This window comes from Brachionichthys hirsutus, chromosome 13, assembly GCF_040956055.1.
Source record: "Brachionichthys hirsutus isolate HB-005 chromosome 13, CSIRO-AGI_Bhir_v1, whole genome shotgun sequence".
NCBI classification, from domain to species: domain Eukaryota; kingdom Metazoa; phylum Chordata; class Actinopteri; order Lophiiformes; family Brachionichthyidae; genus Brachionichthys; species Brachionichthys hirsutus.
This window is the reverse complement of record NC_090909.1, coordinates 13,316,810-13,344,092: the sequence shown is the minus strand read 5'-3', so window position 1 is coordinate 13,344,092 and position 27,283 is coordinate 13,316,810. Positions and strand designations below refer to the sequence as shown.

Sequence of the window (27,283 nt, the reverse complement as noted above, 5' to 3'; positions counted from 1 at the left end):
AGTGAGAGGATCTTCCTGGAACAGTGAGAACCTGACAGATGTAATCTGCAGTGACTGCTTGTTTTAAGGACTTATTCCACATGCACATGTGCACATCCAGATGCAATAAAGGTAACAACTTTGGTATTGAGGTAGGGGTGTGCAATAAGGGTGGGGAGGTAAAAGACAAAGATGTCTTCTAAGCTACAGGTCGCAGGCTTGTTGAGGCTAATCTCATTTCATCGCTGTGATGACATCTGATGGTACAGGTGGGAGGACTCGGGGCCAGGGGGGGTCAGGGGGTCCCATGTTCCGAGCAGGGGTGTTGAAATCGCTGACCAGCGTTAGTCAGTGGCCGTGCCGGGCTGCCGGGGCTGCCGGATGACAACCTGGCATTGAACTGGACACGAGAAGAATCACAACACAAGAGCGGGAAGCCATGAGAAGCAAATAGTAAAGGAGTAGAAACAATGCAGCTTCGGTTGATGGAGTTATTTCTGATTTCTTTGGAACCTGCATAAGCAGCGTACTGAAGGAACGACAAATCAATGGTACATTTATATGGTAGTGGAATAACCAGGACAAACGAGCTAGCAAAGCTAACAAACTAGCAAACGCTTTATGAATTCTGCTTGGAAACATTTTATTACCGCCGCCGAGGCGCTTATGTAATCGCCGATGTTGGATTCTGTTAGCAAGATAACTCAAAAAGTTACAGACGGATCAGGATGACATTTCCAGGGAATGTTGGGAATGTTACCAGGAACAGATGATTACAGTTTGGTGATGATCCAGAAGAGATCCTGGATTCTCGATCACTTTGAAATGTTTGGTAACTTTGCAGTTTAAAATGTGTTCTTCAATATCTCGGTTGATTATTGATCGATGTTTATGGAATTTGACACAGTCATGGGGAGGCGGGGGGTTCTCTATCTCACCAGCGATCCATATTGAGGTCAAGAACAAATATTACATTTTAACATTAAACCCATTTATGGATTCAAGAATCAGTTAAGCTCTGATTCACTTTGACTTTTCATGTTGGTGTATAAAGATAAGAAGAACAATCTAGAACCTACTGGTGCTTATTTATTTCTTTAAAATCCAATCCAACACAAAATGAAGGCCACGCTTCCAGTTGGGAGGGCTGCGAGCAGCATGGTGGGGGTGGCTACCTGAGGTGGACGCTCCATTCTTGGCAGGCTTGCTCCCTCTTTACGGAGGTCATTGGGTCCGGTGCTTTCCCTCGACACAGACCAGGTGTCTGGAGTGTCCGTTCTGCAGAACAGACTGGAGCAGGATCCAGACAGGAAGGAATAAAGCGTCTGGAGCAGTGCTGCGTCTGTTAGCTTAGCATAGTGGACTCACCTGCGGCGATATCCAAACATGAGGAACAGAACACAGAAGATAATGCAAGCGGTGCCGATATGGATCCCAACCATGATGCTGCCCAGAGAGACGTCGCCATCCCGGCACTGACACGGAGCGCCCCCTGTGGCAGACAGCCAGCACATCAACATGATCAGCATCCATCCATCATCCAACCATCATCCATCCAGGCATCATCCATCCATGCATCATCCATCCATCCATCCATCATCCATCCAGGCATCCAGCCATCATCCATCATCCATCAATCCATCCATTCATCATCCATCCATCCATGCATCCATCCACCCATCATCCATCCATCCATGCATCCATCCACCCATCATCCATCCGCCCACTCACACACCTTCCAGGTGTGTTTTCTCTTCCACAGTGGGTGGCCCATGAACAGACCTACCAGTGGGGGGGTTGCCCCCTCCTCCTTCAGCCAGTGACACCAGTCTCCTGGAGCCGCCACTCTCACCATTTCCATTGTAGGCCACCAGTTTGACTTCAAACACGGCGCCTGGTTCTGTAACAGAGTCCAACCACTGTGTGAATGAATCACTGTGTGAATGAATCACTGTGTGAATGAATAAATGAATCACTGTGTGAATGAATCACTGTGTGAATGAATAAATGAATCACTGTGTGAATGAATCACTGTGTGAATGAATCACTGTGTGAATGAATCACTGTGTGAATGAATAAATGAATCACTGTGTGAATGAATCACTGTGTGAATGAATCACTGGGTGCATGAATCACTGTGTGAATGAATAAGTGAATCACTGTGTGAATGAATCACTGTGTGAATGAATAAATGAATCACTGTGTGAATGAATCACTGTGTGCATGAATCACTGTGTGAATGAATAAATGAATCACTGTGTGAATGAATCACTGTGTGAATGAATAAATGAATCACTGTGTGAATGAATCACTGTGTGAATGAATCACTGGGTGCATGAATCACTGTGTGAATGAATAAGTGAATCACTGTGTGAATGAATCACTGTGTGAATGAATAAATGAATCACTGTGTGAATGAATCACTGTGTGAATGAATCACTGTGTGAATGAATAAATGAATCACTGTGTGAATGAATCACTGTGTGAATGAATCACTGGGTGCATGAATCACTGTGTGAATGAATAAGTGAATCACTGTGTGAATGAATCACTGTGTGAATGAATCACTGTGTGAATGAATAAATGAATCACTGTGTGAATGAATCACTGTGTGCATGAATCACTGTGTGAATGAATCACTGGGTGCATGAATCACTGTGTGAATGAATAAATGAATCACTGTGTGAATGAATCACTGTGTGAATGAATCACTGTGTGAATGAATAAATGAATCACTGTGTGAATGAATCACTGTGTGAATGAATCACTGTGTGAATGAATCACTGTGTGCATGAATCACTGTGTGAATGAATCACTGTGTGAATGAATCAATGAATCACTGTGTGAATGAATCACTGTGTGCATGAATCACTGTGTGAATGAATCACTGTGTGAATGAATCAATGAATCACTGTGTGAATGAATCACTGTGTGCATGAATCACTGTGTGAATGAATCACTGTGTGAATGAATCACTGTGTGAATGAATCACTGTGTGCATGAATCACTGTGTGAATGAATCACTGTGTGAATGAATCACTGTGTGCATCACTGACACATGCCTCATATATCTGACCGACTACATTAAGCGTGAAGTAGACTCGGGCAAATACTGCGGCATGGTCATGCTGGACCTCCAGAAGGCCTTTGACACCGTTAACCATTCAATCCTATTGAATAAACTAGGGGCGATCGGTTTTGATAGCACATCAACAAACTGGATGAAATCGTACCTTGAGGGACGAGAACAAATGGTGGACATAAACGGAACCTTGTCCTCGTCCCTCCCGGTGAGCTGTGGGGTTCCTCAAGGCAGCATTCTCGGGCCGTTACTGTTCCTCCTATACATTAACGACATGAATGCTGCCTGTAACTGCAAATTGTTCCTGTTTGCTGATGACTCAGCACTCCTGATTTCGGGAGAGGACAAAGTGCAGGTTGAGGAGGCTCTCAGCTCTGAGGTCACCAGAATCAGTACTTGGCTTACTAATAACAAACTGTCACTACATCTTGGTAAAACCGAATCGATTCTTTTTGGGTCTAAACACTCTCTACGTGAGATAAATGTTAATGATTTCAAGGTCACAGTCGATAATACAGTCATCTCCAGCAAAGAAGAGATTACCTATTTGGGCTGTGTTCTTGACAAATACCTGTCTGGCGATAGTATGGCAACTAAGGTGATCAAAAAAGTCAATCAGAGAACAAGATTTTTGGGCAGAATGTCTGCTTTTGTCAACAAAAGTGCTCTCCGGACGCTTGCTGGAGCCTCGTTCAGCCCCTCTTTGACTATGCTAGCACCTCCTGGTATTCAAACATCAAAGTGTCCCTGAAAACCAGGCTCCAAACCTCCCAAAATAAACTGATTGGGCTACTCCTCAATCTGGGGCCCATGACCCACCTTCTTCCTGGACATTTTGCTAGCCTAAAATGGCTCAGGGTAGAAGACAGGGTTAAACAACTCAAAATGGGATTGGCATTTAAAATAGTCAATGCAGCTCTGCCCTCAGTCCCCTCAATCCCTGCATACCTGAATAAACACCTCCACAGATTTAGTGACACCCACAGCCACAACACTAGAGGGAGCTCAAACAACAACCTGATTACCCCCTCCTATAAGACTAACATGAGTAAATCATCTTTTTACAATACTGCCCCCCAAGGGTGGAACTGTTTGACTCCTGCCTCAAAACATGCACCTCTTTGGCCTCCTTCAAAAAGGCCCTAAAAATACACCTTTTAGGGGGACAGAAATGGAGATAGTCATCACGACTCTCTCCGGATCAAACCCCCCCCCTATTTGTCCACCTACGTTGCACATATTAATTGCTTTAGTAATTTATTGTAATTTATGTAAGTTATTTATTGTCATTTTGCATCAGTGGTGTAACTTATTTTAGATTAATTGTTAGTTTGCACTGGCGGTGTAAAAACATTTTATTTTTGTTTTTCTAAATGTTACGTTGCATCAATTGCGTAATTTAATATTGGTTTTATTTTTATTTGTATTGTTAATTGTATTGTTAATTGTGGATGATTTATGTACGAAGGACTTTCAACGGAAACAAGCCCGCAAGGGCTTTTTAGAAATGCTCCTCTTAGACCGGATGTTTGACGTTATTTGTACTGTAATACATGCTACTGTGTGACTGTACTTGTACTCTAACATTCTATCTAATAAATATATTCATCATCATCATCATGAATCATTGTGTGAATGAATCAATGAATCACTGTGTGAATGAATCACTGTGTGCATGAATCACTGTGTGAATGAACCACTGTGTGAATGAATCAATGAATCACTGTGTGAATGAATCAATGAATCACTGTGTGAATGAATCACTGTGTGAATGAATCACTGTGAATGAATCACTGTGTGAATGAATCACTGAATCGCTGTGTGAATGAATCACTGTGTGAATGAATCACTGTGTGCATGAATCACTGTGTGAATGAATCAATGAATCACTGTGTGCATGAATCACTGTGTGAATGAATCACTGTGTGAATGAATCAATGAATCACTGTGTGCATGAATCACTGTGTGAATGAATCACTGTGTGAATGAATCACTGTGTGAATGAATCAATGAATCACTGTGTGAATGAATCAATGAATCACTGTGTGCATGAATCACTGTGTGAATGAATCACTGTGTGAATGAATCACTGTGTGAATGAATCAATGAATCACTGTGTGAATGAATCAATGAATCACTGTGAATGAATCACTGTGTGCACGAATCACTGTGTGAATGAATCACTGTGTGAATGAATCAATGAATCACTGTGTGAATGACTCAATGAATCACTGTGTGAATGAACCACTGTGTGAATGAATCACTGTGTGAATGACTCAATGAATCACTGTGTGAATGACTCAATGAATCACTGTGTGAATGAACCACTGTGTGAATGAATCACTGTGTGCACGAATCACTGTGTGAATGAACCACTGTGTGCATGAATCAATGAATCACTGTGTGCATGAATCACTGTGTGAATGACTCAATGAATCACTGTGTGAATGAATCACTTTGTGAATGAATCACTGTGTGAATGAGTCACTGTGTGAATGAATCACTGTGTGAATGAATCAATGAATCCCTGTGTGAATGAATCACTGTGTGAATGAATCAATGAATCCCTGTGTGAATGAATCAATAAATCACTGTGTGCATGAATCACTGTGTGAATGAATCAATGAATCACTGTGTGAATGAATCACTTTGTGAATGAATCACTGTGTGAATGAGTCAATGAATCCCTGTGTGAATGAATCAATAAATCACTGTGTGAATGAATCACTGTGTGCATGAATCACTGTGTGAATGAATCAATGAATCACTGTGTGAATGAATCACTTTGTGAATGAATCACCCTGTGAATGAGTCACTGTGTGAATGAATCACTGTGTGAATGAATCAATGAATCACTGTGTGAATGAATCAATGAATCACTGTGTGAATGAATCACTGTGAATGAATCACTGTGTGAATGAATCACTGAATCGCTGTGTGAATGAATCACTGTGTGAATGAATCACTGTGTGCATGAATCACTGTGTGAATGAATCAATGAATCACTGTGTGCATGAATCACTGTGTGAATGAATCACTGTGTGAATGAATCACTGTGTGAATGAATCAATGAATCACTGTGTGAATGAATCACTGTGTGAATGAATCAATGAATCACTGTGTGAATGAATCACTGTGTGCACGAATCACTGTGAATGAATCACTGTGTGCACGAATCACTGTGTGAATGAATCAATGAATCCCTGTGTGAATGAATCACTGTGTGAATGAATCAATGAATCCCTGTGTGAATGAATCAATAAATCACTGTGTGAATGAATCACTGTGTGCATGAATCACTGTGTGAATGAATCAATGAATCACTGTGTGAATGAATCACTTTGTGAATGAATCACTGTGTGAATGAGTCAATGAATCCCTGTGTGAATGAATCAATAAATCACTGTGTGAATGAATCACTGTGTGCATGAATCACTGTGTGAATGAATCAATGAATCACTGTGTGAATGAATCACTTTGTGAATGAATCACTGTGTGAATGAGTCAATGAATCCCTGTGTGAATGAATCAATAAATCACTGTGTGAATGAATCACTGTGTGCATGAATCACTGTGTGAATGAATCAATGAATCACTGTGTGAATGAATCACTTTGTGAATGAATCACTGTGTGAATGAGTCAATGAATCCCTGTGTGAATGAATCAATAAATCACTGTGTGAATGAATCACTGTGTGCATGAATCACTGTGTGAATGAATCAATGAATCACTGTGTGAATGAATCACTTTGTGAATGAATCACCCTGTGAATGAGTCACTGTGTGAATGAATCACTGTGTGAATGAATCACTGTGTGAATGAGTCAATGAATCCCTGTGTGAATGAATCAATAAATCACTGTGTGAATGAATCACTGTGTGCATGAATCACTGTGTGAATGAATCACTGTGTGAATGAGTCAATGAATCCCTGTGTGAATGAATCAATAAATCACTGTGTGAATGAATCACTGTGTGCATGAATCACTGTGTGAATGAATCAATGAATCACTGTGTGAATGAATCACTTTGTGAATGAATCACTGTGTGAATGAGTCAATGAATCCCTGTGTGAATGAATCAATAAATCACTGTGTGAATGAATCACTGTGTGCATGAATCACTGTGTGAATGAATCAATGAATCACTGTGTGAATGAATCACTTTGTGAATGAATCACTGTGTGAATGAGTCAATGAATCCCTGTGTGAATGAATCAATAAATCACTGTGTGAATGAATCACTGTGTGCATGAATCACTGTGTGAATGAATCAATGAATCACTGTGTGAATGAATCACTTTGTGAATGAATCACTGTGTGAATGAGTCAATGAATCCCTGTGTGAATGAATCAATAAATCACTGTGTGAATGAATCACTGTGTGCATGAATCACTGTGTGAATGAATCAATGAATCACTGTGTGAATGAATCACTTTGTGAATGAATCACCCTGTGAATGAGTCACTGTGTGAATGAATCACTGTGTGAATGAATCACTGTGTGAATGAATCAATGAATCACTGTGTGAATGAATCAATGAATCACTGTGTGAATGAATCAATAAATCACTGTGTGAATGAATAAATGAATCACTGTGTGAATGAATCACTGTGTGCATGAATCACTGTGTGAATGAATCACTGGGTGCATGAATCACTGTGTGAATGAATCACTTTGTGAATGAATCACCCTGTGAATGAGTCACTGTGTGAATGAATCACTGTGTGAATGAATCACTGTGTGAATGAATCAATGAATCACTGTGTGAATGAATCAATGAATCACTGTGTGAATGAATCAATAAATCACTGTGTGAATGAATAAATGAATCACTGTGTGAATGAATCACTGTGTGCATGAATCACTGTGTGAATGAATCACTGGGTGCATGAATCACTGTGTGAATGAATAAATGAATCACTGTGTGAATGAATCACTGTGTGAATGAATCACTGTGTGAATGAATCACTGTGTGAATGAATCACTGTGTGCATGAATCACTGTGTGAATGAATCACTGTGTGAATGAATCAATGAATCACTGTGTGAATGAATCACTTTGTGAATGAATCACCCTGTGAATGAGTCACTGTGTGAATGAATCACTGTGTGAATGAATCAATGAATCACTGTGTGAATGAATCACTGAATCGCTGTGTGAATGAATCACTGTGTGAATGAATCACTGTGTGCATGAATCACTGTGTGAATGAATCAATGAATCACTGTGTGCATGAATCACTGTGTGAATGAATCACTGTGTGAATGAATCACTGTGTGAATGAATCAATGAATCACTGTGTGAATGAATCACTGTGTGAATGAATCAATGAATCACTGTGTGAATGAATCACTGTGTGCACGAATCACTGTGAATGAATCACTGTGTGCACGAATCACTGTGTGAATGAATCAATGAATCCCTGTGTGAATGAATCACTGTGTGAATGAATCAATGAATCCCTGTGTGAATGAATCAATAAATCACTGTGTGAATGAATCACTGTGTGCATGAATCACTGTGTGAATGAATCAATGAATCACTGTGTGAATGAATCACTTTGTGAATGAATCACTGTGTGAATGAGTCAATGAATCCCTGTGTGAATGAATCAATAAATCACTGTGTGAATGAATCACTGTGTGCATGAATCACTGTGTGAATGAATCAATGAATCACTGTGTGAATGAATCACTTTGTGAATGAATCACTGTGTGAATGAGTCAATGAATCCCTGTGTGAATGAATCAATAAATCACTGTGTGAATGAATCACTGTGTGCATGAATCACTGTGTGAATGAATCAATGAATCACTGTGTGAATGAATCACTTTGTGAATGAATCACTGTGTGAATGAGTCAATGAATCCCTGTGTGAATGAATCAATAAATCACTGTGTGAATGAATCACTGTGTGCATGAATCACTGTGTGAATGAATCAATGAATCACTGTGTGAATGAATCACTTTGTGAATGAATCACCCTGTGAATGAGTCACTGTGTGAATGAATCACTGTGTGAATGAATCACTGTGTGAATGAGTCAATGAATCCCTGTGTGAATGAATCAATAAATCACTGTGTGAATGAATCACTGTGTGCATGAATCACTGTGTGAATGAATCAATGAATCACTGTGTGAATGAATCACTTTGTGAATGAATCACTGTGTGAATGAGTCAATGAATCCCTGTGTGAATGAATCAATAAATCACTGTGTGAATGAATCACTGTGTGCATGAATCACTGTGTGAATGAATCAATGAATCACTGTGTGAATGAATCACTTTGTGAATGAATCACTGTGTGAATGAGTCAATGAATCCCTGTGTGAATGAATCAATAAATCACTGTGTGAATGAATCACTGTGTGCATGAATCACTGTGTGAATGAATCAATGAATCACTGTGTGAATGAATCACTTTGTGAATGAATCACTGTGTGAATGAGTCAATGAATCCCTGTGTGAATGAATCAATAAATCACTGTGTGAATGAATCACTGTGTGCATGAATCACTGTGTGAATGAATCAATGAATCACTGTGTGAATGAATCACTTTGTGAATGAATCACCCTGTGAATGAGTCACTGTGTGAATGAATCACTGTGTGAATGAATCACTGTGTGAATGAATCAATGAATCACTGTGTGAATGAATCAATGAATCACTGTGTGAATGAATCAATAAATTACTGTGTGAATGAATAAATGAATCACTGTGTGAATGAATCACTGTGTGCATGAATCACTGTGTGAATGAATCACTGGGTGCATGAATCACTGTGTGAATGAATCACTTTGTGAATGAATCACCCTGTGAATGAGTCACTGTGTGAATGAATCACTGTGTGAATGAATCACTGTGTGAATGAATCAATGAATCACTGTGTGAATGAATCAATGAATCACTGTGTGAATGAATCAATAAATCACTGTGTGAATGAATAAATGAATCACTGTGTGAATGAATCACTGTGTGCATGAATCACTGTGTGAATGAATCACTGGGTGCATGAATCACTGTGTGAATGAATAAATGAATCACTGTGTGAATGAATCACTGTGTGAATGAATCACTGTGTGAATGAATCACTGTGTGAATGAATCACTGTGTGCATGAATCACTGTGTGAATGAATCACTGTGTGAATGAATCAATGAATCACTGTGTGAATGAATCACTTTGTGAATGAATCACCCTGTGAATGAGTCACTGTGTGAATGAATCACTGTGTGAATGAATCAATGAATCACTGTGTGAATGAATCAATAAATCACTGTGTGAATGAATCACTGTGTGAATGAATCAATGAATCACTGTGTGAATGAATCAATAAATCACTGTGTGAATGACTCAATGAATCACTGTGTGAATGAATCAATGAATCACTGTGTGAATGAATCAATAAATCACTGTGTGAATGAATCACTGTGTGAATGACTCAATGAATCACTGTGTGCATGAATCACTGTGTGAATGAATCACTGTGTGAATGAATCACTGTGTGAATGAATCACTGTGTGAATGAATCATTGTGTGAATGACTCAATGAATCACTGTGTGAATGAATCACAGTGTGAATGAATCAATGAATCACTGTGTGAATGAATCAATAAATCACTGTGAGAATGAGTCACTGTGTGAATGAATCACTGTGTGAATGAATCAATGAATCCCTGTGTGAATGAATCAATGAATCACTGTGTGAATGAATCAATGAATCCCTGTGTGAATGAATCAATGAATCACTGTGTGAATGAATCAATGAATCCCAGTGTGAATGAATCATGTGTGAATGAATCACTGTGTGAATGAATCACAGTGTGAATTAATCATGTGTGAATGAATCACTGTGTGAATGAATCACTGTGTGAATGAATCATGTGTGTGACAGCATATGATGGCAAAATGTTTTAATAGAGGTAAAAAAATAACTCAAGGCTGAATCTACGCAGACCCACAGTAGGAGGGCTGCCGGAACCGGACCAGCGGGAGGGCTGCCGGAACCGGACCAGCAGCAGCCTCGGGAAGCTTTCAGCAGGGACGAACACACAGACGCACCCAGATTAGTGATGGTGTGGGCATTGACATGGCAAGGAAGCTGGACGGGTCCCTGGAAGGTGGGGAGAGGGACTCTTCGGTAGGAAAGCCGGAAGCCCTCAGCCTTCCCAGCCTTACTGGGGAGCTCCCACAAGACCTGCACGCTGCTCACGTTCACCACATTGGTGAAGAAGGTAGGAGGAGTTGGCACTGGACAAATAATGGAGACCGTAAGAGGAGAGATGTCAGAGAGACAGAGACAAGCTGACGTCTTCCAAGTGAGCGACGAATGGCAGGATCACTGCAACACGACAGGCAATGTCAACATTACCTCCACCCAGTGTTGTAGCCGCCACGGTGGGGGACTGCTGACTTGCCCCCAGAGGAGAGTAGGCCTTCAGGAATAGGGAGTAGGTGGTGGCTGGTTCGAGGTTCATCACATCATGCTGAAAGGTTCCTTTGCTGATGGCTTCCTGCAGCTCCAGACTGTCTGGCTCTGAATAACACAGCAGTGACACACGAGATCAGCGGTCCCCAACCCTTTTCCTGCCACGGACCGGTTTCGGGGACCGGGGGGTAATTAAATAAAAAAAGAGGAATCTAATCTTACCAATAAACTTTATATTATACCCTTGCAATAACTAGTAAACAAGTATTACACCAGTTTCTACTCACCATTAGTTGTGCTCTCAATAATTACTTCTGTCCTTCATGTTCACGTTTTTTTGTTTCATAAATTCCACATTCTTGTTTTTTAATCCAGGTTCTTGTCTCTCTGTGCTTAAGCAGTTTTAACCCTTCATTGCTCGTTAACGAAGCTAATCAGCTGGAGATAAACCGTGTTTTAAGTCTGACTCCTGGTTTGTCTGCTAAAAGAAGCTTTCTTTTCTTCCTCCTCCTCTTCCTCAGTTGGACTTTCCCCTTACCAAAGAAGCTCTCCAAAGACGTTTGTTTTTTAATTTAATCTTCACTAGTTCACGTCTGTTTTTAGTAACGTATCACGTAACGCATGGAAATTCACAGAATGTTACGTTGGAGTAAATCCGGTCGTTTTTCAAAATAAAACGCCTTTTAGACGCTAATAATCGATACAACGGAAATGTTATACATTAGTTATTCTTTCTGTGCGACCCGGTAACAAATGCCTCACGGACCGGTACCGGGCCGCAGGCCGGTGGTTGGGGACCCCTGCTCTATAGGACAGTTTATCGGAGTCCTGACCACAGCACAGCAGAACGACCTTGTGTTTTGAGCCTCCATACGGATGCTGCTGCTCTTTAACTGTTCTCGCTCACCTCCCATCTTGCGAATGTGCAGGACGTAGCCAATGATGTTGTCCGTGGCGTTGGCCTGTGGTTCACCCCATGTGACCTGCAGGGCGTTGGTGGATAGCGCGCTGGCCCCGAGGCCCTCTGGGGGGCCGGGCAGGTCATTCGTCTGAGCCACAGCCAGTCGGGCACTGGCCTGGCTCGTACCGGCACTGTTCTCGGCGATGCACTGGTAGATGGCTTCGTCCTCTAAGCCGATCCGGGTCAGTGCCAGAGTGCTGCACAGATGAGACACAGCCGCATGAGTCCCCTGCTGCATGCAGTGTACTACTCGTATTAATACTGCTCGTACAAAGATATAAGAAACTGTGCTAATGTTCTAATCTGTTGCTTCAAGGCCTTCATCGGCAGCGACATCACCAGGAGACGCAGCCTGCACACCAGCTCAGCAGATCTTTAGGAGGCTAGTCGATGTTGAAACCCTCGAGTTGTCTGTTGCATCCATTTAGGACACATTTGCCTTGGTCGTGTCCTGCAGCCCTTACGAGTTAAACTGGTTCTACTAACAACGCCTGCATTCTTCTAATAATACTTGTAATAATAGCAATAATATTGCAGCTTCCTCCTGAATAGTCTTAGGTAGATAGTCATGACTCTTATTTCTGTGATTAAATGATGTGGCAGGAAAGAACCCATGACATCTGCAGTGGCTCCAGATAAAAGGGTGGATGCAGGATGCTTTTGTTTCATTGTCAACAGGACATCTTGCAGATTGGTTGCATGAAGGACCATTTTGTTGAAGACTGCTGGAAGGGTTGGGCATGTAACGACGAAGAACCCGCTATAAAATGCAATGTGGAACGTAGTGGACAAGAAGAGACAACGTGTCCTCAACACTTCCTCTGTTCTCCCTCAAAATGAGGGCTCATCTCATCTCTTAACTGCGTCAGGGCTGAGATACAAATAGAAATAGAATAGAAAGCCTTTATTGTCCTTGCATAGTGGCTACACAATGCGATTAGGAGAAATGGGAGGCCTGCTCTGAGTTTTACCTGCTCAGAGGCACCTTAATCATCACCTTTGTCGCGGCTTTGGGGCGGCTGTGGCTCAGTTGGTAGAGTGGGTCATCCAGTGATCAGAGAGTCGGTGGTTCGATTCCCAGCTCTGACTGTCTGCATGTCAAAGTGTCCTTGGGCAAGACGCTGAACCCTAAATTGCCCCCAGTGGGTCTGGCAGCACCTTGCATTGCAGCAGTCGCCCACTGGAGTGTGAATGTGTGGGTGAATGGGTGAATGTGAGGCCTCATGTAAAGCGCTTTGAGCACCGCGAAGCGGTGGAAAAAGCGCTGTATAAGTGCAGAACATTTACCATTCACTTTGGTCAGAGAGGAATGCTATAAGTGTAAAATGATGTGTATCACCTGTTATGCTAGGAATAGCAGGAGTTGCCTTGATGTGAAGCTAGTTTTAAACTTTGTTTAGTTAAACAAAGTTTGGCACTACCCCCAAGCTAGTGAACAAAGCAAAGGCATGGGCGATTTAAAGTTAATGGCATTCCACTGAACTGGAAGAATCTCATTTAGTCTGGAAAGAAGGCTCTCTGTATTGCAAGAACAATCTATTAATCGAGGAAGATAAGAACAGCGCTAGTTTTCCTTTCAGCACTGTTAGCTTGACTAGCAGAGTCCGAGCTGCATTGAGTTATGTATTCCTGCAGGCCTCGGTATTAATGACTTAATGAGCTCCTTTAATGACAAAATTACAACCTTTAGTACGGTGGCCAACACGGGCCAAACGCACTTCAGAAAGAAAAAGGCTTCAATTACAAAAACTAAGCAAATTCACAAACTCAAACACACGTCTAAATGAGGTACAAAAAGAGGAACCTGGTGCAAATTAAAAAATACATCATCATCAAACTCGCTGCAAACCAAGAAACAATCTGCAAAAGCAAAACGCTGAATGACCGCCGGGCACTGAAGTGCTCCAGACCTGCAGGGGGCGCTCTCAGCGTCTCAATGGAGACACACACGGGATGAAGAGACACAGAACAAGTGAAACACGGAGTTTGAGCCAAAAGTGGGAAAGGAAATGTGACTTAAAAAATATTATTATATTTACACATAATGTTTATATCACATTATGCCTTTATAAATGTCTCAACGCAGTACACAATAAAATTAATGTTTACAAAATGTTAAGATTGATATATTAATGTGAGTAATGACGAGTAGTTTAAAAAGTAATTCATGTGTGACAATCAGCGATAGTGATGTGTTGGTCAACTTTGTCGAGGGTCAACTTGTCATCTTCTGCGTTGCAAAAGCAATAGCCCCTTACGCCTAGGATAGGCGCTCGGGCCTAAAAATCTGAGGAGCCACTTGGGAGCCAAAAGAGCTGGAATTCCCATCACCTCTAGAGAGGAACTGCGGTACTGCATGAGGTACTGCGGTACTGCATGAGGTACTGCGGTACTGCATGAGGAAGTCTGGAGTGGCAGAGAAGTATGTCAGAGTAGTTCAGGACATGTTGAACAGCAGTGAAGTGTGCAGTAGGAGTAACAGGGGAGTTTAGTGTAGAGGTGGGATGCACCAGGGATCAGCTCTGAGCCCCTTTTTGTTGCCATGGTGATGGATAGACTAACAGATGAGGTGAGACAGGAAGCTCCTCTGAATATGATGTTTGCAGATGACATTGTGATCTGCAGGTAGAGGAGAATCTAGAGAAGTGGAGGTCTGCTCTAGAAAAGAGAGGGATGAAGGTGAGCAGCAGTAAAACAGAGTACATGTGTGTACATGAGAAGGTCCCAGGGGGGACAGTGAAGCTACAAGGAGGAGACGTAAAGAAGGGAGAGGACTTCAGGTACCTCGGGTCAACAGAGCAGAGTGATGGAGAGAATGTGGAAAGGAGGTGAAGAATCGTATGCAGGCAGGCTGGAACGGGGGGAGGAAAGTATCAGGTGTGCTCTGTGATAGGACGAAGGGACAGGTCTACAAGACAGTGGTGAGGACAGACATGATGGACGGCTTAGAGACAGTGGTGAGGACAGCCATGATGGACGGCTCAGAGACAGTGGTGAGGACAGCCATGATGGACGGCTTAGAGACAGTGGTGAGGATAGCCATGATGGATGGCTTAGAGACAGTGGTGAGGACAGCCACGATGGACGGCTGAGAGACAGTGGTGAGGACAGCCATGATGGATGGCTTAGAGACAGTGTCTCTGAGGAAAAGACAGGAGGCGGAGCTAGAAGTGGAGGAGATGAAGATGCTGAGGTTCTCCTTGGGAGTGATCAGGTTGGACAGGATTAGGAATGAGACAATAAGAGGGACAGTGAAGGTTAGACGTTTTGGAGACAAGGTCAGAGACTTCGAAGGTTTGGACATGTCCAGAGGAGAGACAGGGACTATATCGGTAGAAGGATGCTGAGGATGGAACTGCCAGGGAACAGGACTTGAGGACGACCCAGGAGAAGAGACATGGACGTAGTGAGGGAGGACATGAGAGTGGCTGGTGTTGGGGAGGACGATGCAAAGGACAGGACTAGAGGACGACCCAGGAGAAGAGACATGGACGTAGTGAGGGACGATGCAAAGGACAGAGTGAAGTGGAGAACGTTGGGTTACTGTGGCGACCTCTCTCGGGACAAGCCGGAAGAATAGCAATAATAGATGGAAGTGTCGGTATTTGAATGACTGAAGCTTTCCTGGTGTTTGGTTGGACAGGATGGTTGGACGCTGTGTAACAGGGTGGTGGGACGGGGTATAACGGGGTGGTTGGATGGGGTGTAATAGAGGCCTCATGTGCTGTGCCTCCTAACTCACCACATTAACACAACACATTTGTAAGTATACACATGTGTTGCACTTGGGGGGCCTGGTGCTGGGGGGCGTTCACCGAGCATCCCTCTGCAACCCCCCCCCCCCCCCCCCCCCCATTTTAATGCACCACAGGGGTTTGAGTGGGTGCTAGGCGGGGAGATAAGGGGTAGGGCGCGGGGCAGCAGTGCGCCATTGCCCTCCTCCGCATCCCCCGTCCGGCCCCACCTGCCCCAAATTTTAACGCACCACATACATGTGTATATAGCACCTGGGTGTTCACACATTCACGGTGTTGGGACAGTTCCCCAGTCTGGGATCTGGGGAACTAAATAATCAGGGTATGGGTGGGTTCACAATTTTTGGCCATGGGGGGCCTTGGCGGGCTGGGCTTGGGGCTCAGGGTTGGTGGGCCGGCATCTTGCTCCCTCCTCTCCATCCCAGGGAATAATACTCTCCCCCCAAATGGCTGCATATTGGTCTGGTTGAGCTGAAGCCCCTGCGCTGCCTACTCCCGTTCCCCAGACGCTGGTTCTCTGGGTTTGGGGGTTGCCCGAGCTCAGCGGTGGGGTGGGCGTGGGGGATGGTGGGGAGGGGGGGTGTTGGGGGGGGGGGGGGTGCGGGATGGGTGGAGGGTGCTGGGAGGGGGGAGGGCGGCTGTGGGGGGCGTGGTGTTGGGTGCTGATGGGACGCCGGGCCGGCCCGCTGTGCCCCGTGCCGCTGCGCTGGCCTTGATTTTGTCGGCTGTGTTGGTGTAGGTCGCTCCCGGGCCCTGGGCTGGTTCTTCTGCGTGTGGCTCTGGGGGGCCGTGGGGGTTGTTTCCGGGTTGCTGTGATGGCCTGGCATGATCTGGGGGCTCATGTCGCCATTGTTGGGTCCGGGATGGCTGCCCCGTTCTTAGGTGTAGGTTTCACGCATGCCAGATCCACCACTCCAGCACTCAAAACTCGATCTGAGAGTTAACTCCGCCCACAGATCTCTGAGTCAGTGGAGGTTGCTGGGTCAGTGTTTGTGGCTCTCACTATGCTCTCTCTCTTCGTCCTCAGATCTCCTGAGAACTTGGTGATCCAGACTTTCCTCTAGAGGCTGATGTGAACCTGGTGTATTGGGACAACTCTTGGTGATGATTGGATGGAAGGGGTAGAATTAAGGAGCACAAATAAATCCATTGCACTCTCTTCTCAGAACACTGTGTATTTGTCACTTTGTGTTTGTCCATGTTGTGTGTTCACTGCGGTGTGCACAGCCCTCTACGGCGGTAAACAGGTAATAAAACTAATAAAACATGAATAGGCTAGTCTGACAAGAGGGCAGGTGACGGTCACAATCACTATAAGAATAAAAAGCATAGAACTCTAGCAGAGACTGACGTTGTGTATGTTGTCACTGTTGAGCACGAATGCAGACAAGGTATAGGGAGAGAAAAGACAAAGACAAAAAAAAAGGATGGGGTGTAATAGAGTGGTTGGATGCGATGTAACAGTGTGGTTGGATGGGATGTAACAGGGTAGTTGGATGGGGTGTAACAGGGTGGTTGGATGCGGTGTAACAGTGTGGTTGGATGGGGTGTAAAATGGTGGTTGGATGGGGTGTAAAATGGTGGTTGGATGGGGTGTAACAGGGTGGTTGGATGGGGTGTAAAATGGTGGTTGGACGGGGTGTAACAGGGTGGTTGGATGGGATGTAACAGGGTGGTTGGATGGGGCGTAACAGGGTGGTTGGACGGGGTGTAACAGGGTGGTTGGACGGGGTGTAACAGGGTGGTTGGATGGGGTGTAACAGGGTGGTTGGATGGGGTGTAAAATGGTGGTTGGATGGGGTGTAACAGGGTGGTTGGATGGGGTGTAAAATGGTGGTTGGACGGGGTGTAACAGGGTGGTTGGACGGGGTTTAACAGGGTGGTTGGGCGGGGTGTAAAATGGTGGTTAGACGGGGTGTAACAGGGTGGTTGGACGGGGTGTAACAGGGTGGTTGGACGGGGTGTAACAGGGTGGTTGGGCGGGGTGTAAAATGGTGGTTAGACGGGGTGTAAAATGGTGGTTAGACGGGGTGTAACAGGGTGGTTGGACGGGGTGTAAAATGGTGGTTGGACGGGGTTTAACAGGGTGGTTGGACGGTGAAGACACTCTTGAACAGCATCACAACAACTTGTTGGGCATACCTGTTGTTATTTGTCAACCTGATGCTGTTACCGGGCGTGAGGACCTTGCCGTTCTTCAGCCAGATGAGGCGAGGTGCTGGGACCCCCTGGGCCACGCATGTGAATACAGCGCTGCCCCCTGCTGGTTTGGACACAGACTGTGGCCATTGGAGGAACTCAGGAGGAGCTGGGGGGTGGAACCAGAGAAGCAGATCGTTAATCTTCATTCATTCATTTTCTTGGGCTTTTTCCGCTTTGCAGATCACGGGAGTTGCTGGAGCCAATCCCAGCTTGCTGTGGGCGAGAGGCGGGGTACACCCCGGATGCATCGCCTGCGCATCACAGGGCTTTTTATTTGCATCTGATCTTTTTCTTTATCTATTTATCTCCTCTGAAGCATCCATCCACATCAAACTGCATGTTGTGGCTCGGCTGATTGGTCGAGTTTTAACCAAGAGTCGAGAGCTTTGCTATCTGAGCGAGTTCAAGTTGTATTTTATTTTTTAACAATGCTTTTAATGATCATAAGGATAATTTTGCTTAATTACAATACAATACAGTACAATACAATACAATGAAGTGCAATACAGTAGTCCCTCACTTTCCGTGGGGGTTACGTTCTCAAAATAACCCGCAATAAGTGAAATCCGCAATGTAGTCATCTTTATTTTTTTTAATTATGATACATGTACATAAATGTTTTAAGGCTGTAAAAACCCTCACCACACACTTTATACACTTTTAACAGTCAGGCATTAATCTAAATAGATTGTTTCGGTATTATAGAAACCAAAGATCAAAACCTGTTTTCAGAACTAAATATTTGTTTGAGAAATAAAAATATATAGTACGTACAGTAAACGTTTTCCTATTAATAATGTTAAGGCGTGCAGGTCGAGGAAAGAGCCGCTTGGAGTGCAAAAGAACAAATATTCTGCTCGTGCTCTCTTTAGCCTCTCATGGGCTTCTTTATTGGATAGCTTAGCACAGGGGTCAGCAACCCGCGGCTCCGGAGCCGCATGGGGCTCTTTCATCCCTTGGCTGTGGCTCCCTGTGGCTTTAGAAAATAAATAATGAGTATTTAATTCAATGTATTTTATTTTAGTTCGTTTGTTTTTAAAAAATGTTTTTCACCATGGCAACAGCGTAAAAAGAACAACATGGTTACAATTGTGTTTTTTGATCGGGACCACATGAGGGAATTTTCTGGAAAATTTCCATCATTTCTGGCAAACTATTTTTTACTTCCCATTCAATTTTTGTTCTTGTTCTGTAGGGGGCGCTGTAAGGCAGATTGTCAAAGTTTCCCTTTTAAAGTGTCCAGGTAGGAAGGGTCAATAAGTGTTTAAAATTTGGTTTGGATTGGAGTGTGTGTGTGCAAACGCTGACTCGGCAGTTTTTAAGTTTCAATCCAATATGGCCGCCTTCCTGTGTGTCTGGGGGTGTGGCCATATTATATATATTTTTTTGCCCTGACTTGACGCATGTCTGTACCGAATTTCGTGGCTGTCCGACAAAGTTGGCGTCAGACCCCCCATAGGCACAATGCATTGTGATTTTTGTAGGTGGCGCTGGCGCGCCACTTTTTCATGGCCAATTTTGAAACACATAAAATAATTAATTTTTTGCCGGTTCTGAGCTTGGTTCAAAGTTTGGTGAGTTTTCGAGTATGTTCAGGGGGTGGGTCAAATTGCCGTTTAAACAGCAGAACAAAGAAAATTTCTGAGTATGCGATTATTACACAAAATGCATTTTCGGAATGTATTTTGGCTTTAGGGCCAAACACTCGACTGAAACGGCAAACTGTTTTTTCATTGAAAGGATCAAATCTTTAATGGATAAAAGTGGTGTTGTCGGAGCAATATTTCTTGACCTGAAAAAGGCGTTTGATACTGTCAATCACAGAATCCTCCTGTCTAAACTGTCTACCTTTAATTTTTCACTGCGCACACTTGGATGGTTAGAATCATATCTATTACACCGTTCTCAGTGTGTTCAACTACAAAACCATCAATCAGCTGTTCTAGGTCAGTCTACAGGTGTTCCTCAAGGTTCTGTCCTGGGACCATTGCTGTTCTCTTTATATGTTAATGATTTACCTTCTGTTTGTCCTGACATCGACTTACAAATGTATGCTGACGATACGGTTATCTATGTTTTTGGTAGCAGTACTACACAAGTTGCTGAAGAACTCACAGACATCATGGTTCATGTAACAACTTGGCTGAAGCAGTGCTGTTTGCAATTAAATCTATCGAAAACGGTCTGCATGTTTTTCTCAAAGACAAAGTGCTCTGGTGCTGACCCAGATGTCTTTGTTTTGGGGGAAAGACTGCAGATTGTTTCCGAATACAAGTACCTTGGAGTCCTTATAGATTCACAACTTAATTTCAAAAAACAGGTTAAAAAGGTCTGTAATAGAGTTAAATTCGGTCTCTCAAACTTTAGATTCACTCGGGATTACATGTCGACAGGGGCGTCGTTGATGTATATGCATTCTATGATTCTTTCGCATATCACTTACTGCTTAACAACCTGGTCGCAGGCCAGTATCACTACTCTAATACCTCTGCAGTCTCTGTACAAACAAACGCTTAAAATACTGGACAAAAAACCAGCATATTTTCATCACTGCCCAATATTAAATAAATACAAATTGTTAAACTGGGAAAATTTGATTAAATATATAAATTCATGTCTGATGTATAAAATTATTAATGGTTTAACATCTCCTCCGCTCGGACAGTTTGTGGATGTAAGAACTGCCACACATCGAGTTTCTAGAGGTGCCGCAAGAGGGGACTGCGTTATCCCACTCAGGAAAAGCAAATTTGGTCAATCTGCCTTTTCCTTTAAAGCTGCACATGAGTGGAATTCTATCCCAGTTATCGTCAGAAATCTTGAGAGCTGTAATGCATTTAAATTTCACCTTAAGGAATGGCTCATTAGCACACAGTTGTGTCGTCACTGAGAGAAACTGCTGTTTAATTTGTTGTTTTTTACTGTCACCTGTTTTTATGATTTTAGTTGCTTTATAAAATTTTAGTTAATAGACATTAAGTTTTACTGTTACTTGAAATTGTTTTAGTTGATATAGTTTTTAATTATGTGGTTATTGTATATCTGTATTTTTATTAATTTTATTTCATATGTATTTATATTTTGGGGCCATGGAATTTCTGTCCAGGGACAACAGATGAAAAATAGCCTTTTGGCTAATTCTGGCACATTGACAGAAATGTTTATTAATGTGCGCTGTCCCTGTTAAATAAACGAATCATTCATTCATACGCGGTGAAAGGAGATTGTACTCACTGTCTCCGGGTGAATTTTCAGTGATGTCGTCATGAAATGTTTTATTAAGGACTCTGGATTGTCCGCGGTGCTCTCGGAGATGCCTGAGAATATTAAACTGTCTCGCATACTGCGTGACTGAATGTCCAGGACTGTCTCTTTGAGCGTCTTATTTTCTGTTTTAATCTTCTCCATTTCAACTGACACAGTCGAAACGGAGGAGTGTAGCTCGATGTTCTCACGTTGAAGCTCAGCCATCATACGATAAGCGAGCTCCAAACTAGCCTTAAGATCTTTAACGTCGGCGTGGAGCACGCCGAGGACGTCCAGTTTTTTATTAATGGAGTCCAGAATGTTAGTCGGCATATCTGCGTTGCCGAGATCTTCCGTATGAGTTGCCGAGTCGGCCTTTCTCTTCTTGGAGGGATTATCGCCCGACGCGGATTCCTCCATGGCGCAGCAGCTGGAGTAATACTGGTCGATAAATACCTCGAGGTTCTCCACGCTGAGCGATAATCCAATCCGTCGATTAATGAAAGTAATCGAAAAGGGCGAATTATGCGATGGTGGTGTCTAATATTATATTAGTAGCAGAAAGCCGTCATGTATAATTCCCAAAAATCACACGGAAGGTCTCTCTCCGATCACATCCGGTCTGACCGCGTCTACGGTCCGTCTGGAAACTCTCTTCCCAGTTTCTTCCCACACTGAATGTGGAAGAAATGAAGAGGAGTTATCCCTCTGGAGCAGAAAAGAAGAAGCAGAGAAAAGACAAGGAGGTGCATTGTTGCCTACTGACTGTGTCGTCACAGACTCCATGGAGGCTAACACAGCTGGCTAAACTAACAATTAAGCCATGACGATGTCTTAATTGCCTAGAGGCTGCTAGCATCAGGCTAGCAACCACTAGCCTGATGCTGGTAAGTCCCGGTGGATTTGCTTCACTCTCCACCAGCAAAAAACATAAACTCCTGTTGAGTGTCTGGATAGACAGATGGACAAATACTAATGAGAATAATAATAGCAGAATAATAATAATAAATTGCACCTTGTATGAAAAAGCTATGCATAATGATGGATATGTGACGTGTGTACTCCGAGGAGAACATTTAAACTTAAAACATGTTGAATTATGATGTGACATCATTTTGAACTGACTTAATAAATATGTTATAACATATTTCTTATCTCTCCTCAGGATCATTACTAACAATTTTGAAACCAACAGAGTCCAACGTAATGCCACTGCCATTCCACTGAATTTACACTAGCCAAGCCTAATTTTATACTGTAGCAATCGTGAGGGCCGGTCGCTAAGTTGGACTGTGAGGCGCAATGCACCATGGGAGTTTACTGTGTTGTGTTGTTGGCACCATGAGTGCCCTAACAGAGGGGTGTGTTGCGTTGGGTGTCCTCTGGGCAATATTCATGTGTTGCTAGTGTTACTGTGTCATAATAAAAGTACCTGTGGGCGGTAGCGTGAATAAACTGACACGATTTCGACTCCAGTGTGGTTCTTCTCCTTGAGCTCACTACGATACTATATATTTTATTTTATTAGCCTTTTGCAACGCAGAAGACGCGTCAACCCTCGTAATCCAACGTTGCCATGCTGTTGAGGACGACCAACACACTCACGCACACACACACCGACACTCAACAGCACACACACACCCCGACACTAAACAACACACACACACACACACGCGTAGCCCTCGTCGAGACCATTCCGAAAATGTATTTTGTGTAGAAATCGCATACTCAGAAAAAAAGTTATATTGTTTTTGCAAAAATTCTTGATTCTTCTTCTTTATTAGGCCCGAGCGCCTATCCTAGGTGTAAGGGGCGGGGCTATTGCTTTTGCAACGCAGAAGACGACAAGTTGACGAGCGCAGCTCGTCAACCTTCGGCATCCAACTTTGCCATGCTGTTGAGGACGACCAACACCCCCACGCACACACACACCGACACTCAACAGCACACACACACACCCCGACACTAAACAACACACACGCACACACACCGAGATCCACAAACACAGTTGACTCGCTGCGCTCGTCAACTGTGTTTGTAACTGTCTTCCGATGGTTGACGAGCGCAGCGAGTCAACCATCGGGCGACCAACACACCCACGCCCACACACACGACACTCAACAGCACACACACACACCCCGACACGAAACAACACACACATACAGACACACACAAACACGAGTTGTGTTTGTGTGTGTCTGTGTGCCCCCACAGACGCGTAGCCCTCGTCGAGACCATTCCAAAAATGTATTTTGTGTAGAAATCGCATACTCAGAAAAAAAGTTATATTGTTTTTGCAAAAATTCTTTATTCTTCTTTATTAGGCCCTAGCGCCTATCCTAGGCGTAATTAGGCCCGAGCGCCTATCCTAGGCGTAAGGGGCTATTGCTTTTGCAACGCAGAAGACAAGTCGACCCTCGGCATCCAACGTTGCCATGCTGTTGAGGACGACCAACACACCCACGCACACACACACCGACACTCAACAGCACACACACACACCCCGACACTAAACAACACACACGCACACACACAGAGATCCACAAACACGAGTTGACGAGCGCAGCGAGTCAACCGTGTTTGTAACTGTCTTCCGATGGTTGACCAACACACCCACGCCCACACACACGACACTCAACAGCACACACCCTGACACTAAACAACACACATACAGACACACACAAACACGAGTTGACGAGCGCAGCGAGTCAACTCGTGTTTGTGTGTGTCTGTGTGCCCCCACAGACGCGTAGCCCTCGTCGAGACCATTCCAAAAATGTATTTTGTGTAGAAATCGCATACTCAGAAAAAAAGTTAGATTGTTTTTGCAAAAATTCTTTATTCTTTCTTTCTTTCTTTGTTCTGCTGTTTAAACGGCAATTTGACGCCCTGAACATGCTCGAAAACTCACCAAACTTTGAACCAAGCTCAGAACCGGCGAAAAATTAATTATTTTATGTGTTTTAAAATTGGGCATGAAAAGGTGGCGCGCCAGCGCCACCTACAAAAGTCAAAATGCATTGGGCCTATGGAGAGGGGTCTGACGCCAACTTTGTCGGACAGCCCCGAAATCCGGTACAGACATGCGTCATGTCAGGGCATAAAAAAAATATTATTATGGCCACGCCCCCAGACACACAGGAAGGCGGCCATATTGGATTGAAATTTAAAAACTGCTGAGTCAGCATTAATGCTGACGGTGCATTTGAACGAACTCCTCCTCGGGGGTTTCACCAAATGAGCTGAAATTCAGTGTACACCATCTAGAGACGTGGGGCATCAAAAGTTATCCAAATTATTTTCATATATTTCACGGTTTCCGTGCGGCAAAGCTCCAAACTTGAGGTAGAATTTTGAGCGTTTTCGTACACCAAAAATTGCTCCCGTTTGCACACACACACTCCAATCCAAACCAGATTTTAAACACTTATTGACCCTTCCTACCTGGACACTTTAAAAGTGAAATTTTGACAATCGGCCTTACAGCGCCCCCTAGAGAACGATAACAAAATTTGAATGGGAATTAAAAAATATAGTTTGCCAGAAATTATTGAAACTTACCAGAAGATTTCCTCATGTGGTCCCGATCAAAAAACCCAATCGTAACCATGTTGTTGTTTTTACGGTGTTACTATGGTAATGGCCAAAGTTCCCCATGTTAGTCTATGACAAACGACACGATATTATCCCATTATATTTAAAAAGACATATTACCATGGAAACGTCCCAAATTTGCCACATACAATCTAACCCGCATGCCGGTCGGAAAACTCAATCGTAACCATGTTGTTCTTTTGACGGTGTTGCCGTGGCAATGGCCGGCATTCCCCATGTTAATCAAATGAGTGCGACACAAAACAATCACCAATCTTATAAAAATGACATATTAGTATGGAAACATCCCAAATTTGCCACATACATTCTCACACACATGCCGGTTGAAAAGGCAATGACACCCAGGCTGCATTTTTTACGCTGTTGCCATGGCGATGGCAACCCCTCCTATGGGGAGGGGTCCGACGCCAACTTTGTCGGACAGCCACGAAATTCGGTACAGACATGCGTCAAGTCAGGGCAAAAAAAAAAAAGTATTATGGCCACGCCCCCAGACACACAGGAAGGCGGCCATATTGGATTAAAACTTAAAAACTCCTGATGGCAGATGGCCATATAATCCAAATAACGATTTGACTAAACTGTGAGCTACTCATGCAGCTAAAATCTAAACACTCAGGACAAAAGCGGCGTGCGTTGGCGGGTCAGCTCAACGGCCTTTCGGCCGGCGAGGGCCTACAACGCCGCTTGCGGCTTTAATTTTTATTGGTATTGTTAAATGTTGATGATTTATGTACTAAGGACTTTTTTGAAATGCTCCTCCTAGACAGGATGTTTGACTGTACTTGTACTGTAATACATGCTACTGTTTACTGTACTTGTACTGTAATATATGGTACTGTTTACTGTACTTGTACTGTAATACATACTATTGTTTGACTGCACTTGTACTGTTCTAACATTCTATCTAATAAATATATTCATCATCATCATGAAACCATTAGCACGCTAAGGGCTCCTTCATGCTAGCTGACCTGGCCAAAGGACAGCCAATCAAAATGCAGCAATATTAGAGTGGTGAAATATGGACATGAGTCTCTCTCTCTCACACACACACACACACACCAGAGACCTTTCTTGCTGTTGCTATGGCGCTCGAAGCTGTCAGTCGCCATAACAAATCAATAAACATGTGGCCAATCAGCACTACAGAATCTTTACAGTCATTGAATGCTCGAGGACAAACGTCATTGATGGTGAACATCACGAGATGTCCAACTTCCAGCCAATCATTGATCTGCTCATTCACGAGAAAGACGGTGCAGGGGAAAGTCCACGTAAGAGTTGCCACAACCTCAGCCCCACCCACCTAAAAAGGCTTTACCACTGGCTTTTAGTCTAAATAATCTTTTTGAAATAAATGCCTTTATTCATTTGTAAAATTATGTATACTGATGGATAAAAATGTTTTAAAAAAGAATCATAAAAACAGAGAATTTTTTGGGGATTCAGAAGGGGTGCCACGGTTACCCACCGAGCCCCTCCCATGACCCGGTCCATGCTAAACACCTGTCCAGTACTGGCAGGCTTACCTTGCACCACCAGTCGTCCGAGTGCAGTGCGTCTCATCCTGGTGCCGGGACGATTGGCAGCACAGACGTAGATGCCAGAGTGCTGCAAAGACACATCTGAAATCATCAGGTTTCCTGTCCCCAGAACCTGGACACCCTCCACTCCAATGGAGCGTCCGTCTGATGGACAAAAAACACAAAGGTGGCGCGTGACATAAAGGGCCGCATGCTGGGACATAAAGGACCCCTCCCTCATGATTGGACTGCTTCCAGGGATACCTAGTCTGCTCCAGGAAACAATAGGTTTTGGGTTTCCCGTGGCGATACACTCCAAGATGGCTGTCTGGTGGACAGTAATGGTCAGATTCTGGGGTCCTGACAGGATGACAGGCTCCTTGTAGGTCCTGGGAGCCCCACCTGGAAGGATGACGCAGGACAAAAAGTGAATATGGATTAAATGGCAAAGAGAAAACTAGCATGTTTAATAAGTTGTGCTGAG

At 43.6% G+C, this 27,283-nt stretch overlaps 1 protein-coding gene across 1 annotated transcript in view; it reads right to left on the bottom strand.

Annotated features, from left to right (window-relative positions):
- Positions 1 to 274: 274 nt before the first annotated feature.
- si:ch211-57n23.4 (immunoglobulin superfamily DCC subclass member 3) overlaps positions 275 to 27,283 on the bottom strand; it is a 37,217-nt gene continuing 10,208 nt past the window's right edge. The window contains exons 5-14 of the mRNA XM_068746977.1: positions 27,064 to 27,201; positions 26,806 to 26,964; positions 18,353 to 18,518; positions 12,402 to 12,652; positions 11,438 to 11,602; positions 11,128 to 11,316; positions 1,766 to 1,879; positions 1,348 to 1,471; positions 1,155 to 1,269; positions 275 to 379 (exon numbers count right to left, since the gene is read on the bottom strand). Coding sequence (XP_068603078.1) covers positions 275 to 379; positions 1,155 to 1,269; positions 1,348 to 1,471; positions 1,766 to 1,879; positions 11,128 to 11,316; positions 11,438 to 11,602; positions 12,402 to 12,652; positions 18,353 to 18,518; positions 26,806 to 26,964; positions 27,064 to 27,201 — 1,526 coding nt within the window. The remainder of the gene's footprint in view (positions 380 to 1,154; positions 1,270 to 1,347; positions 1,472 to 1,765; positions 1,880 to 11,127; positions 11,317 to 11,437; positions 11,603 to 12,401; positions 12,653 to 18,352; positions 18,519 to 26,805; positions 26,965 to 27,063; positions 27,202 to 27,283) is intronic.